This window comes from Cebidichthys violaceus, unplaced genomic scaffold (genome assembly GCF_023349555.1).
Source record: "Cebidichthys violaceus isolate CVI_PGR_0920_01 unplaced genomic scaffold, fCebVio1.0.p SCAF_41, whole genome shotgun sequence".
NCBI classification, from domain to species: Eukaryota; Metazoa; Chordata; class Actinopteri; order Perciformes; family Stichaeidae; genus Cebidichthys; species Cebidichthys violaceus.
In genome coordinates, this window is record NW_027176606.1 from 1,643,991 (window position 1) to 1,660,209 (window position 16,219).

At 40.5% G+C, this 16,219-nt stretch overlaps 2 protein-coding genes across 3 annotated transcripts; both read left to right on the top strand.

Moving 5' to 3' along the window:
* The first annotated feature begins 4,683 nt into the window (after window positions 1–4,683).
* On the top strand, window positions 4,684–8,189 carry LOC137886016 (putative ferric-chelate reductase 1). Of its 2 annotated transcripts, XM_068728398.1 has the most exons (8): window positions 4,684–4,848; window positions 5,536–5,886; window positions 5,923–6,020; window positions 6,149–6,349; window positions 6,478–6,573; window positions 6,675–6,807; window positions 6,974–7,138; window positions 7,231–8,189. In XM_068728398.1, the coding sequence occupies exons 1-8, from the start codon at window positions 4,830–4,832 to the stop codon at window positions 7,272–7,274; spliced, it is 1,107 nt and encodes a 368-aa protein (XP_068584499.1). In that variant the 5' UTR covers window positions 4,684–4,829; the 3' UTR covers window positions 7,275–8,189. The 2 variants fall into 2 exon arrangements, with proteins under 2 accessions (XP_068584499.1, XP_068584498.1); XM_068728397.1 differs by having other exon boundaries at window positions 5,536–6,020.
* A 1,758-nt stretch (window positions 8,190–9,947) lies between these two features.
* On the top strand, window positions 9,948–15,038 carry LOC137886015 (uncharacterized). Its single transcript, XM_068728395.1, has 11 exons — window positions 9,948–10,033; window positions 10,449–10,484; window positions 10,561–10,852; window positions 10,953–11,098; window positions 11,258–11,552; window positions 11,800–11,951; window positions 12,029–12,323; window positions 12,510–12,652; window positions 13,046–13,298; window positions 13,787–13,965; window positions 14,049–15,038. The coding sequence occupies exons 1-11, from the start codon at window positions 9,997–9,999 to the stop codon at window positions 14,108–14,110; spliced, it is 1,890 nt and encodes a 629-aa protein (XP_068584496.1). The 5' UTR covers window positions 9,948–9,996; the 3' UTR covers window positions 14,111–15,038.
* The last annotated feature ends 1,181 nt before the right edge of the window (window positions 15,039–16,219 follow it).

The window sequence follows — 16,219 nt, forward strand, 5'->3', positions numbered from 1 at the left end:
TGACTGCCTGTATGTGTGACTGTGTCCTGCTTTTTTAGTGTTCGGCACTAGGACCCGGAGGACACCACTGCGTGCATTTGATGTTGGAGTGTGGCCATTGGTCAGTTAGGTTGCAGGCGCGCAAATTTCAAATCAAAGTGAGTGACCAAGCGCTTCTGTCCGCTGTCTTCGTACAGCTCTGCGGGTCTCTCTCTCTCTCTCTCTCTCTCTCTCTCTCTCTCTCTCTCTCTCTCTCTCTCTCTCTCTCTCTCCGCTCACTGATCTCTCTCTCCCTCTCTCCGCTCACTGATCTCTCTCTCTCTCTCTCTCTCTGCTCACTGATCGCTACAATAACAGCTGTTTCCTCCGCAGACATGCAGACTTTAACTGGACAACAGCTGCTAGTAAAGACAACAAGGTCAGCAACGCCTGTAATCAGTTGTCCACGTTAAATTAACCTGGCAGTCGATCGCGGGTGTCTACGTCATCGTTTCTAAACTTATGTGTTTCCGTCCGTCCACACGAATACGCTACCCGGAGTTTTCAAAGTTATCCGGCTTCGGGATCGTTTCTAAACTCCTCCGTTTACGGTGCTCCAAAACGCCGGCGTAGTGTGGACGCTCAGTGTAACCGTAGCAAAACATATGCGTTTCCAAACGAAAACGGAGTAATGTGGATGTACTCTGAGAGTACATCCACATTACTCCGTTTTCAGTTAGTCAGATGCTCTTTTTGAAAGCTTGCCAAATAAAGAAACGATCAAGTCACGAATAAAGGACATTCCCACGTCAGCTAGAAGTCAGCAGGTGTTCTCACACATGAAACATGTGCTCAGCCCCACCCGCAGTCGGTTAACAACGGAGCACTCTGAGGCATGTTTGCATCTCAAAGTAACTAACTACAAGCCCCAGATCACAGAGCTCAGTCAAGCAAAGCAGGGCCAGGGATCACACTGACTGTCTGCTAGGCATCTGATCATTTGATGTTGCCTCAGCCTACACTTAGTTTTAGTTTAAATGTGTAGCTGTTTGTTCATGTCTTTGAAATGTTGATGTGGCTATTTTGTTAAGAATACAGATTTACTGTTATTGTTTTGAGATGTGCTCTATGGATAGAATAAAATTCCAGGTATATTGGAAATGTTTTTGTATTTTGTGTCATAATTTAACCTTGCGTTATTGTTGATAATGGCACACTAGATGAGAAGAAAATTTCAAACTGGCACTCCATGTCACAAAGGTTGCCGACCCCTGATCTAGAGAATAATAAAGAGTAGAGACACTTAATTATTGATACACAGGCTGGAAAAATTGTTTTCAATTTGTTGTTTTGTGTGTAACATAGGGGTGGGTATAAGTATGACTTATATAACCACGGCTACAGTAAAGCCGGTCAATCCCAACATCCCTAATTGAAAGCAATGTTGAAATCTTTACTAAGGTAAAGCAACTTGCTATTCAGAGAAAATGATCATTAAATTCACTCGTGTTCCTACTTCTTAGACTTCTATGGTTGCACAAGGATCAGGCATTTAGGAGCGGGGACAAGGACTTGTTTAAAGTGGCAAAATACAGGTTTAGTGAGACAGTGAGAGGCGCTAAACGACAGTACCCAACACCAGCTCTCAGCAAGTGACTCTGGAGAGGTTTCAGACAGATAACAAACTACAAGCCTAAAGCCCCCCCCCCCGGCCTTGTGAACATTGGAATGAATGGCGTCAACCAAATGATCTTTGAGTATCACGCTTTGATAAAATAAAGGACTACCATAAATATCTCGCTGTGCATAAGCAACAACCTCTCTTGTCCCCGACAACACGGATGCGGTGAAGTAATTTATTTACGCGGAACTTGAAAAGTCAAACAGGTGCTGTGTGACGTGGGCTTTGGAATTTAGGCACGCATGCTGTTTTTCTGCAGTGACAAATTCCTTCTTAACAGTTTACTGGAAACAGAAACACAGATTTGTTTTTGCGTTGATGCATGAATTCCATTTCGATGTGTCTAACCCTAACCGGCTAGATTAGATAGACGTTGACGTGTGGCCAAGACGTTAGGAGACACCATCAATCTGCCATCTTCTAATCATCACAATCTCTGAACACAATGTGGCAGTGATGCAGACAACAAGCAGAGCTGGATTTGCGACTTAACTTTCAACCAGCCATTAGCAAACAAGACAACACTAACATCACATTTCTGCGTGTTTAGGAACAGGGTTGGGCTGTCCGAATAGCTTTGACCCTAAAGAACCTTTCAGCTTCTTTTTCGCAATCAATGCAGTTAAAGTTACAGCAATAGACATTTATAAACGAGTGTGAATATTTTATTTTAAATATATAAAGATTTTAAAAAAAAAACTTTTCCACCGGTAGCACCACTATTTGCTGTGGTCACGCCCTTTTGTTCAAACACGTTTGAGAATTTGGCTGAGATCTCTCTGCTTTGGCACAAACACCAATGCCAAGGATCATCATGCACTCGCATTAATACCAACACGTGAATTATTAACTCGCACGCCCAGCAAAGTAATTAAAACATTGGGAACATTGTGGTTGCAGTATGGAGCCTCCCTCTCTCTCTCATTATATATATATATATATATATATATATATATATATATATATATATATATATATATATATATATATATATATATATAAAAAGGACTGTGCCTAATTCAACTACCATCCGTCACACACTGCAGCAGTGTTGCTTGAAGAAAGGCGTAGACAAATATTTGGTATACAATATTTGTAAAGGCTATAGCCTTTTGTAAGCACATAAGCGCATTGTAAACAGACCGCGAGTGTCAGCTTCCCTCAGAAGCTTTAGAGAAGTCATATAATTCACATCATCCCTTCCGCACCGTGTCCTGTACAGTAAGCGCTACGTGTTTTCATTTAAACAAACCACTTCCTTATCAGCTGTACTTATAACCACTTACGAGATGAGTGAGTAGCACTCGCTATCTTCCGATAGACACACATGATGAAATGCTAAAACTCGTTTTATGTATTTACTGGAAATGACAAACGAAATAGCCAACCGCAAGTTTGTGGTGAAGTGAGGAGGTATCATGTAAATATTAATCCTCATTTCAACTTCACCAATCAACTGTTTCCCCGTCAGTTTGGACACGGTGTCATTGCCATAACTGACCAATTTTGACAGGCCTGGTCTATCCGGGAAACTACAGAAGAGTGACTCATAGTGAGAGACGGTTATCACCTGGCACACCTTCTGGTCCACATACCTTTACCCCACCTCACCTCTACATAGGATGGCTTTAAAAGTTCAATTGACAACTTCAAATAGCAAACCCTCTCCTATGTCACTGTTTTGAAATAATTCATAGAAATGCTCTTTCAAGTCTGGTGGGACACAAAAACAGTTTTAAAGGCTTTGGGAAAACCAATTAACATATCATTACCATAAATGTCTACCTCTGTCAAATCAGTGTGTAAAGATGTTTATTTTTGTTATTCTTACACTGTGCGGCAGAAGCAATCAATGCTTTCTGAAGACGTCATTGTGGCGTTTACAGCATCTTCATGTCACGCGGTTGTAGATTTTGTGATGTGACACACGGAAGTTTTGAGTGCAACAATGAACTTACGGGAACAACACAAAGACTACTTTCACAGCAGAAATACTTTTCTACCAAGCCAGGCAAACAGGTTTAACACATCGAGGACATTGCCGAGAATTTATCAATGAAGTATTTCATTTATTCACTATACATTTGTTTATTACAGTAGGAGCTCTATTTTCAACATTACCGGATTGTCTTAGGTCCTAAACTTAAACATATTTGGTTCATTAACCCTGCCGGTTCGATGCATACCCAACAGCTACTTGAGCTAGTCTACTTCTGATTAATTAAGGGAGAAATGCATTTTAAAAGTCTACTCCCATTCGGAGATTATAGCAGTTCAGAGTTTTCTGTGCATGTCCGATCAAAAGGCAGGGAGGGTAAATGCATACAAGAAACTACAGAACACAAAGGCCATATTGAAGTTAACACAATTGGTTGCGCTTCTTCTGACAAACCGGTTCTGGGACATTGTGTCACCAGCCTCATGACTGGTTTCACAAGTGTCACTATAATCATGCACCTCTACACACACACACACACACACACACACACACACACACACAAACAATCTTGTGCTGTCTGAAACTGGTGGAGAAAGCTAATTAAAAGGTTGCTGTAGTAGTGGTCAGCTACGTAACATTACTTAAATAACTAGAAGGCACGTCTAATACTGAGACACTCAGCGACTTAATTTCTAATCATTTTGAATTGACTAGATTTGAATTACAATTAACCCTTCGCTGAGTTCCGACCCACAAACGCAGACTCATAGCGTAAAATTAGCCAGCACCGACCACAGTCTGATTTCATATTGTACATATATATTTTATTATAAAAAGATGTTGTTTAATAAAACATTGAGGAAGACACGGTACATAGTGTTTGTTTCCTTGTCCTCATCGTGTCAAACATTTAGAAAGGACAAAGAGGGTTAAAATGTGGAGTGACATGGCAAAATTCCCGTCTGGCTTCCATAAAGCACACCTTTAAGCCTGTATTCCAAGCCCCGCCCTCTAGAAACATCATCCACGATGTCAGAGAAGGGGGGGGTTTGGGCTGATTCTTCCCACACCACATTGTTTAAATAGTGACACTGGGATTTATTAGTGTCACATCTTTACCTGGGATCCAGCTAACAACATCGGAGGAGCAAGCAGCCCATCTATAAGCCACACCGGAGACTAAAACTACACAAGATCTTCGTTTCAAGGGACTTGTTTTGCTTCTTAACCCAATTTCACCCATCGTTGGAGATGAAGACAATATCTACAGGTAGGCTTGAACAATGCAATACATTGATATTTATAACTTTTGAAGTAATGTCATATGAAATACTTGTAATCAGTTAATTAATGTGGGTTTCTTTTGCAAAGTCAAAAATAACATCATATATATAACGTTAATTATCTATTTTGGTTATTTGAATTATCAAGAGTAACTATAAAGGGCAATCAATGCTTAGAATTACTAAGAATATTATACGTAATTGATAAGTGTTATGAGCATTTTAGCAATGTATAGCAAAGTATATTGTTATTAATCTCATACATTTATATCCTAAATTATAGTTTAAATTGTTCTTAAGTTAATAAAATGTATTAAAAAAACACGGTAAGCTAAATTAATGTTCGACGTGGACCTGTGTTAATGGAAATACATCCATGTTGAATAGAATAAATCATTGGTTAACATATTGATCAACATTTCTGTTATAGTAAATCTTTTTGATTTTCATTATTAAGGATACTATCATTAAAAATGGTTCTTCTTTAGTAACAGCTATATGTTTCCTTTACAATCCCCCAAAGAGCGTAGCTTAACATTCCATGTTTGTAAAATGTTCTCAAATGCAGTGCTGTAAAAGCGTATGTTTAGTTAAATATTTCTCCTTTTATTATTATTAGCCGTAGAATAAGTATTATATTACTTAAGTGAATAATCTTACCCCACCCAATCCAGGCATGGACAACAGACTGGTCCTCACTGTCCTATTTGTGATGCTGTCCTGGATGTCTGCGGGAACCTACGCCCAAACAACAAACATGACAACACCGATGGAAAACGTCGCTGCAACAAACATGACAACACCGATGGAAAACGTCACTGCAACAAACATGACAACACCGATGGAAAACGTCACTGCAACAAACATGACAACACCGGTGGCAAACATTGCTGCAACAAACATGACAACACCGGCAGCAAACGTCGCTGCAACAAACATGACAACACCGGCAAACGTCGCTGCAACAAACATGACAACACCGGCAAACGTCGTTGCAACAAACATGACAACACCGGCAAACGTCACTGCAACAAACATGACAACACCAATGGAAAACGTCGCTGCAACAAACATGACAACAGCAACAGAAAACAACACAACGGCAGCACCAATCGCAGCTCCCGCACTGACGCCTAACAGCACAGTGGAACCTCTTGATGTGAGTGATGTCAAAATAATGTAGCCTAGTGGAATAGAATAGAACTGAATTTATGTTCATTGATGGTGTTTAACATCATCAAAGTGCACATTTCGGACCCAATCAGAAGTTTCTCATCTCCCTTGCAGACACCTGTTTCTAGGACAGGGTGTGGGAGCCAGAGGCTGTGTGGCTCTACGCCCGAAGACTGCGACCCCTCCACCTCCGACTCCGACTCGTGTTCCTTCGCTAGTTTCAGGCAGAGGAACAATCCAAGAGATTTAGATATCTCGATCTCAGGAGAGTCAGATGGCTACATCGCTTGTACCCTGTCACCTGACAGCACACTGGTATGTCAAGTTTTGTCACTCACTCACAGATAAAAGTAGCATGACGGCTAACCCAAAGCCAATCATATAGTTTGTTTGAAGTCATCTGTGTGAACAGGTTATTAATCATTTCTGGTTTGCAACAACAGGGAGGAAATGACGAAACCTATGTCTGTGCAAATAACAACGGTACAATTGAATTCATTGGCGCTGTCCTGAACAACGGCCAGCTGACTAGGAGAACGGTGAGAGAGTCTACAGTGGTTCCATTCAGCAACATTATGTTTTTTATATTAATACACCCAAAACTCATTTGTCATCTTTCACATTTGTCTTTGCACTGCAGTTGAACGTGAACTCTGTGAGGGGCAGTGTCACTGGAAGAAGAATCCAGTGTACATTTGCTGCCACTGCACCATCCTCAAACACTAGAGCAGAACTTTTCTCATTCGCAATCAGTAGTGGATCTTTCAACAACTGTAAGTCAACATAGTGGAGACACACACACACACACACACACACACACACACATCATATGCACTTTACAGCCAACAAAGACCCACTTTCACAGAGACTATCACAGATCAAATATTAATACGTTCTCATGTGGTAGAAAATGGTTTTGTATTTTGCTTGCTTTTTCAGCTAATGGTGATCTGGGAAGCCCCACCCCTACATTTCGGAGTAATGTTGTAGACTTGACAAATCCTAACGCCACCGCCACCAATATCCTTGCCGCCGGCAACACCACCACAATGTCCCCCAACACCACTAATCACGGCATTACACTCCGGCAATCTCTGACGCAAGGTAAGACAAGGTTGTTTTCCTCAAAAGTTGTCCTAAAAGTGTGTTAGAAGAATGCCTAATAAATCTTCTTTTTTTTCTGTCCTCCCCTATAGCTGTGCTGATGACTGTGGGTGTGCTCAGTCTGGCCACACTTTGAGGAAACTGAAACCCCTGAGAGAAGAAAACCATAACATTCCTATCCAACATCTCAAAAGGACGTTCACCGTATGCAATGCATCCCACATTATTAGGAGTATGATTAATTGTGTATCAACTTACTGAAAGTAGCAGTGATGGGGGGCGATCGCTCTACAGCCTTGAGACTGCTTTTAATTTAAGATGTAATCCATTTGATTAGTTTTGTAACCATAGGCCTGCTGGATTTCTGTCCTACAAGTTACTTGATTGCAGCCAAATATGTTGACTTCCTTCCTTCGGTCAAAATCAATCATTGTGTGGTTAGAATGGGATACAAATGTGACAATTACAGCTACTCAGAGTAATCAAACACAAAATCTGTTTAACCACTGCCTGGCGTTCACCAGTAGATATTATGCTTTTTTAAAAAAAGAATTGTGTTTGGGGTCTGGTTACACTGCCACAGTCATGGCAAGAATGCCATGAACCCATTATATCATCCTGTTTATTATTATCTGGCATTATTAAGGAATGTCATTGTTTTGCTTTGTGTGTCACAACGTATTAACATTCATGGTTTGTGTTTCTATTGACACACAAGACAAAGAAACTCATTTATTTCCCCTCCTTTAAGAATGATAGTAGAAAATGGCAGGAATGTGTGTTTACATTATGTTATCATTACAATGGTTATTCTCTTTTGTGTGAATGTACATATTGTTGACTCAACAAAACTTTCCCAATGAAGCCTTCATTGGCTGATATTTTAATGTATGAGTACACATGTGAGTATGTACACATGTAAATGAGCAGTTGCTTTTAAGGAATGCTATATATGATACCAAATATTGGTGAAACTGACTTTGCCCATTGCATTATGTAACAGTTGATTTTTGATTGCGTATTTTTTGAATAAATATTTTATGTAAACTGATTACCTCTGTGGCTTTAATGCACCCGAGACGAAGATCTAAATCGGAACCTTTACTATCAAAAAGTGAAACTTTGCTGATTTAAATTCCCATGAAATTTATTTTCAGCATCAGCACAGGTAATAATCGTATGTAATGTATTTACAATAATTACAGTCACATATACAAGTATCATACAAGATGCAGTAGTATAGCAAAAGCATCAATGGTGGTAGTAACACAAATACAATTCCTGTTACAGTGTAAGAGACATTTGATTAAAATAGAACATAGTGTATTTAAAAATCCATTGACACATGAATACAAAAGTGAAATTAAGAGATTAAATTACAAAATATGTCAAGATATGGGAGGGTGAATTCAATCAACGTTTCGTCTAAATTTCAGTTAAGTAGAAATGTTAATTAGTTGACAAGAGTATCACAGCTAACTACCTTTTTAAGATGATATTGTTGTGCTCAAATATTCTGGGGATTTGTTTTTTAAATGTGGAAGAATACGTAGAATAAATGATATAGCAGTTAGCTGGTATCACTGATATAGCTAAAGGTAGCCACAGCATAGCCTAGCAAACACTTAACTGATCATACAATGAAACCAGCTAGCTTAGTTAAGCTACTTTGGAGCTAACTCAGCTGCACAAGCAGCTAGCTAACAGGTAACGTTATCAAAACCAAGTAATGTTATGCACAATGTTGGTCATTCAGGTGTAACAACCAGGCTAAATCTGGTCGAAAAATTACAACGTTTAAGTGAACACTAAGTGTTACACATCGCAGCTAACGTTAGCCACGTGTTGTAACGTTAGCTAAGTGTTGTGTTGTAACGTTAGCCACGTACCTTATCTCTATTTAGATGTGCGCGATTTCACATGTTTACACAAATGTGTTTCTTACAAACCAAGCCAGTCATCCGTTAACGCGGCTCAATGACTATCCAACCGCGAGGGAACGTCCTCTCTGACGCAATTACAGAGCGCCCCGAAATTGCTACTATTTCAACAAAAACAAAGATGGTCGCCGGAAGTGACGTGACGACACGTCTTCTCGCTCATCTTCCATGGTGCATCGAAATGTTGTTATCATCAGTCCTTTTTCTACTGATTTTATTTTTTCATGCATTATAGTTTTCATACTAGAAATTAGTTGAAGATGTTGTGAAATATTATATGATACATTTATACTGTAGATAATAGTTAAATGTTAAATGTGTATGCCTAGTTTCTCTGTTCTACTTTGTTGTCTTTAATGTCCTTGTTTTTATATTTTTCTTGTTTATTTGTATATTCCATGTATGTACGTTGAGAGCAATGTGTAAACCGGAGTCAAATTCCATGTATATGTATATATACATGGCCAACAAAGCTGATTCTGATTCTGAAATGTATGTAAACATACTGTGGCATTAATCAAACCAGTGTACCTATTTTAAACACTAAAAACAAAGTTTTTTAATAATTAGAATTTGTTGACAATGATATAAATGCATGAATTTTTTTTTTTATAAACAATAAATGTCAAAATGATGATTGCTTTAAAATGGGGGGAAACTATTTAATCATCAACATTAATCATCAATACAGATCGCAGTAAGCTGACGTCTATCTGGGTGTGTTGTCCTTCATGCAAACATCGCTGACTGAAAATTTACATGTTCTCATGTACCAGAACAAATCACCCAGTACAGTACGTGATTGGTAACACACAGAGGAAAACTCCAAAGACTGCAAGTAGATCTGCCTACATTCAGTCTTAATTGTTTTTTCATTAAGATTTTTATAACCTTCTTCCTCGGATTACCTCCAAAGCCATGAATGTGAGGAGTCAGCACATCTGGATCCTCAATGGTAAGTCACAATAAGTTAAGCTATAAAGTTTATTTATTTATTGTTATTAATATTACCATTATTATTATCTTACCTGTTTTTTTAATTAAAAAAATTGATTAAATTAAATCAAATCAAGTCAATCTAAATACTTTAGAAATATAGTTTGTCAGATGACTTAAAGCTGTAAACTATACCAGAAAAATATTAAAATAAGGTGACAAATACCCAAATTCCACCCCCAAATTCCCAGTACTTAAACTTGTAATTACTAGTCACCCAACATTACCATTTAAATGGGGTATTGTGTCACTCAAAAGTCCAATATTCACGTTTTTTTTGTGCTATATTTTGGTCTCATTATCCTACCCATTTAATTTTATAATTGAGAGGAAATCGAGGACATCGCTAACTATGTTGTCTAATCCCTTAACAGGCATTTCCCTCATGCTGACATCTGGAGCGCTGGCAGGTAAACTTTTTTTTTCTTTCCCCATCAACACGTTCTGTGGTTTTCTTATCTTATACTTATTTTATTTGCCAATAAGGTACCCTTCTCCTAAATGTGGCACTGAATCAAAAAGCTGTCCAGTCTTCACAAAGCGGCAACTCGGGTGCTGCTGGCGAGGCAGTCGATGGGATCAAAGAGGGGAGATTTGAAAAGGGATCCTGTACCCTCACCGAAGAAGAGTCCGATCCCTGGTGGAGGGTGGACTTGGAGACCATGTACAAAATCACTGCTGTAACGATAACCCAACGAGATTTGAGCGAGAGCTTGCTGATTGGTGGCGAAATCTGGATCGGAAACTCAACAGATGCCAATGACACCGAAATAGCCAGGTGACCCAGCTTGAGACATACCTGCGTCATACATCTCCCGTTGTGAGACGAGCAACCTTTTGTTCTTCTCACCTCCTCTTTTTCTTCTCCGCATAAAAAGGTGCGCAGTCATCACAAACATCCCCGGTGATCTCACGGTCCACTTTTCATTCAGCGCGATAGAGGGACGCTACGTCACTGTGCTTCTCCCAGGAAGCCAGAGGACTCTAAGTCTCTGCGAGGTTGAGGTGTTCCCTGTAGAATACGGTAATGATGCATTAAAGCAGATTAGTGAAGTGTGCATTTGTTATGCCCATTCCTCTGTCGCTGCTATTCTTGTATGCAGCCATATTTCTCTTGCTTCGGCACAGGAACACGACAATCCCCCTTTCCCCTGAAAGCACTGATTGATCAAATGTCTTCTAGTGTATCCTTTTTCCAACGTGGCACTGAAAGGAGACGCCACGCAGTCGTCGACGCTCTCGTCCGCTGCCGCCACCAGAGCCACCGATGGGAGACGGAACTCGTTCTACAGCAGCGGGTTCTGTAGCCATACTGCCGAGGACGAGGCCAACCCCTGGTGGAGGGTGGACCTGCGACGGACGCATGTTGTCACGTCCGTCAAAGTCACCAATAGAGGAGACTGCTGCGCTGAGAGACTGGATGGAGCCGAGATCCGAATCGGGAACTCGCTGGAGAACAACGGAAACAACAACCCCAGGTGCTAACAAGAACTTCAGAAAAAACATGATAGCTGTAGGCCAATGCAAAATATATATGAGTTCCTCAAAAGTCATTTTCTAATCTAACTCATGATCAACTGACAAAAAAGAAAAACACGTTAAATCTATTACAGGGCTTTAAAAACGTGAACTCATTTCCAGATTTCAAGACTTTGTGTTGTTCTCTTTTAATGAGGACAACCAGATAACCAAGATAACTATTCCTCCAACTCCCTCCCCCGTCAGGTGTGCTTCCATCTCCCACATCAGAGCAGGTAAAACCAACACGTACCGCTGTGACGGAGGAAGCATGGACGGTCGCTTCGTGAACGTGATCATCCCCGGACAGAGAAAGACTCTCACCCTGTGCGAAGTGGAGGTGTACGGTACCCCAGCAGGTACAACTATAACTGACTGGCTTTGATTTCTTGAAACACAAGAGTCTGACATTGATGCATTTCTTTTCGTTCTTTAGTGGAACCTCTGCCGAACGTGGCCTTAAAGAAACCGACAGCACAGTCGTGGAGTTTGTCTATCTTCGGGGCGCCCTCTAACGCTGTCAGTGGGTGTAGAAGTGGAAAGTATTGGGGAGGATGCTGTAGCGAGACTGCCCTTTGGGTCAATCCCTGGTGGAGATTAGACTTGTTAGCTGTGCACAAGGTCGCTGCCGTCAGCATCGTCAACAGACGCGACTGTTGTACTGAATGGCTTGGTGGCGCAGAGATCCGGATTGGCGACTCGCTATCGAGCTATGGTACCAAAAACCCAAGGTGAGGCATGGTATCTACAGTTGACTGTATTTGTGCAGTAAACTATTACAAAAGTGTGTAATGACAAATAGTCGGTTGCTGTTATATTAAAGCTCAGAATTCTGAATTTGAATGCTCGGACAGTGCTTAGTAAAGCTAAAACGGGCACCCCTGGTCATCCATTATGTTTCTCTCTCTCCCCATCAGATGTGGTGCTTTGTCATCAACATTTGGCAAGTCAACGTTCACCTTCCAGTGTGCAGGCATGGAAGGTCGCTACGTCACAGTGATCATTCCAAGATTTGCTGTTTTGTCCCTGTGCGAAGTAGAGGTGTTTGCTTCTCTGGCAGGTGTGGTCCTTGAGCAGCAGATGCATGGAAATCAAACAAAAAAGAAAAACATAGAACTATGAAATACTGTTTAATGTCTGAAGCTGTTTACGTATTGAGTTGTATATACACATGATAATGTTGTTGCTGGAACTTCATCTGATGTGCAAGAAATGCAATTTTTCTTTTCTTTCTTTCACTTAAAGTGTACTACATCAGACAAAATGGTAATATAATATCTTGATAAGATTGATTCCAGCTCTTTGGATATTGACTCTCTGACTTTCAATGTTTACTTTTCATTTGGAACCAAAACTACCCCACCAACTTTTTTCTTTTTAAACCGGCTTGTCCTGAAGCTTATCAAAGATTAACTGTGCCAACTGAAACCTAACAAAAATGTTTTCTCTCCAGTGCCAGAAGTTATCACACCCTCTGCCACTCCTTCTCCTCCTCCTCCTCCTCCCGCTGTGAGCGTGCTGCTGAATGGCAGGAATGTGACGGTGGTGGGAAAGAGGCTTTGCTGGTCCGATGCTCTGTTCTTCTGCAGACGTCACCACTGGGACCTGCTTAGCCTTCGCAGCCAGGAAGAGCAGAGCGAGGTGGAGCAGCTGCTGAGCAGCAGTCCTTTCCCCCTCACAGACCATGTCTGGCTGGGGTTGCGCAGGTAGTACACTGACATTGACACTTTAGTGATATATATATAACTATATATATAGTTATATACTTGTGATGAAGGTCAAAGCTCCTGGAATAGACTGAGGGGGCAGGTGCCCTGTGTTGTTGTCTTTCCTGCAGTCCGAATTCTTAAGGATTTGAATTTTGCAAATGTATACATATGCAAAAGACACAGGTCTTTAAGTCAAATATTGTGTGTCCTTGTATTTGTGCTCATTTGCATTGCTGCTATTCCAAAACAGATGTGCATGGATGCTTTGCTAACAGCTCTCACCGAAGACACCCGATGACAAACCTACCGAAACCACAGATCGATTAATCAAAAAGAATTATTAATAATTTGAAAAAAAAAATATTTGTAGCCTGACACAACATCATGAAGATAAAGTTGGGGGACGGGGGATTACAAATAGCAGCTGGAAACCAATGCTTAGCTCATTGTCTGAGTGTAAGCTTGTGAACAAATCTGTTGGGCAGGTACCTAATGCAGGACACGTGGTTCTGGATGTCTGGCGGCGCCATGAAGTTCACCAAATGGCCGCGAGATACCGCCCCTCACCGTTACTCCGACCCCTGTGGAGGAATGGCCAGAGGAGAGCGCTTCCAGTGGGAGGACCAGCCTTGTGACGAGCTCCTCAACTTCATCTGCCAATCAGGTAGTGGGTACCTCACACCCTGAACGTGTGAACGCATCGCACACTCGGCCACGATACCCTAACCACCTTCTTCTGTCCCTTAGGTGCCGAGGTGGGAGCACAAAGGGTGTACTACGACAGCACCGACAAAGCCACAAGTCCTTAGTCAGGGTCAACAATATCGTAACCTGTTTTATTTTATAGATATTTACTTCTTGCAAGTCTCAACCGCCTTGTCAAAGCAGTGATTCCTGCATTCATTGCCATGCTCACGTGTGCGTTAGAGTCACTGTAATCTCATGTAACCAGTTATTGCATTGCTGTTAACAATATTACCTATTCTATCTACATATAAAATAGTTTTCAGTAGGACATGTTTCTTCCCTCAGATGAAAGATGTAGAGTACATGTATGTGTGTTATTCTTCCACTTCATCTGGTGTTATACTGTGTGAAAGACCTTGGAGATGTGAGACGCAGAGCTGAGCTATCAATAGCGATGTTCACCACATCAAACGTAGTTGGATTTGCGTTGGGAACAAAAGAGAAAGAGCATATTTATTCTGTAATTTGTCTGATTGCCCTTGAGGTAGGACGGAATTAAAATCGTAAAATATGCAGGTGGTCTCTTTGTTGGCGGTGTAAATAAAGCTGATTGATTGAGTAAAGTAATCAAACAGAGGAAGAAAAAAAAAAGAATAAATATGGAAATAAACATTTTTCAACCAGTTATGGCGTTCAGGAATATTGAAGTGGATGGCTCAAACCTCCCAGTTACAGTAACAGACAATGGAAAGAGTGGAAGCCACAATTAAAACAGAGACATTATTGAAACCTCAACCAGGACTCACACGTCTGTAATTACAGAGTGCCTTGCATTAGGCGTGGCACAGTCCTGTAGTGTGTCAGGGAGTTTTGATAACCGCAACATTAAGGAGTGTCTTATATAAACTGAGACTCGAGATGCAGGGTGGACAAACACGGAGAGGACCTGGTTCGTCTTGTTCTTCTTGCTAGTTGTCTTTGCAACGTGTGCTCAGTCATCACCAGCACGGAAACCGCAACGACTGCTTGTTTGTATTGTGTGTATTGTATTAGGCCTGAAAGAATATATATATATATATATATAAATAAATATCTTGTAATTCTGACACATAAATGTTGACACTCCTGTTGGACTTTAAAGAAAAACCTGCTCTGTTATTTATGTAACTGACCCAGAAACATATATATATATATATATATATATATATATATATATATATATATATATATATAAAAAATAAGGAAATGAACAGTGGCTGATTAGACCTCAGGTTCTTGGCATCGTGCATGCTTGAATAGAACAGAGCCATCAAAATGTCTGCTGATAGAAAGGCCTATGGTAAGTTTGTTTTCCATTATTACAATATCCCACAATAAACACAGGGGGGCGCTGCTGACCTCTTGTAGAGGATGTTCTATTCTCAGTCCAAACAACCCAGAGAGGACAAATTTATGCAATGGTATAACAATCAGTGCGTCTCAGGAAAAGGCGGCAAAAACAGCACTAAAAGTTATAATAAATAGTGAGTAATGGACTTTATGTGACTTTATCTTTAAGTCTGAATTACCATCGTTTCCCTGCCTGCGTGTCTACTGGGTGGCAAACAGCACATGGTTTGCATAGTAACAGTGTAAATTTGAAAACAGTATGTTTTGATCTGTCTGGTGACAGAAGTTCTTAATGACAAAACGATGACAGCTGTTACAGCAGCTCCAAGTGAGTGATTACGTTGTTTTAAAAAAAGGTCCAATAACTGTGTCAAGGGGTTTTGTTACTGAAGGATTCACACGGAACGAAAACTTTTCATTTTGGATGCTGCTTGATGTAAATCACATCCTCAGACGCTCTTAATCCCGTGAAAAATGTTCTGTGTTTCCAGTTTTAAAGTCAGACTATTGGGGATTGACCTCAGATTTATGAACCCACCGCGCCTGGCAAACATGTATTTAGCGAATAGACAGTTTATTTGTCCCTGTCAAGTGAAAACAGAGGTTTGATTTCTCATGTGGCTCTGAAAGGGGGGGGGGGGGGGGACTGGTGACGTCATTGGGTTAATCTGGGTTTTGGCTGGGAGACATTTTTTAACAGAAAGTTACTTTGTAAAACGCTCGCTAAGTACATTAACTCCATTAAGTAATATTGTTAAATACTTGTAGTACTTTAGTGTTGAGGACTTACATTTCAAGAGCTATAGTTATTGAACTATTCATATTAAGATGTAACATGAAAC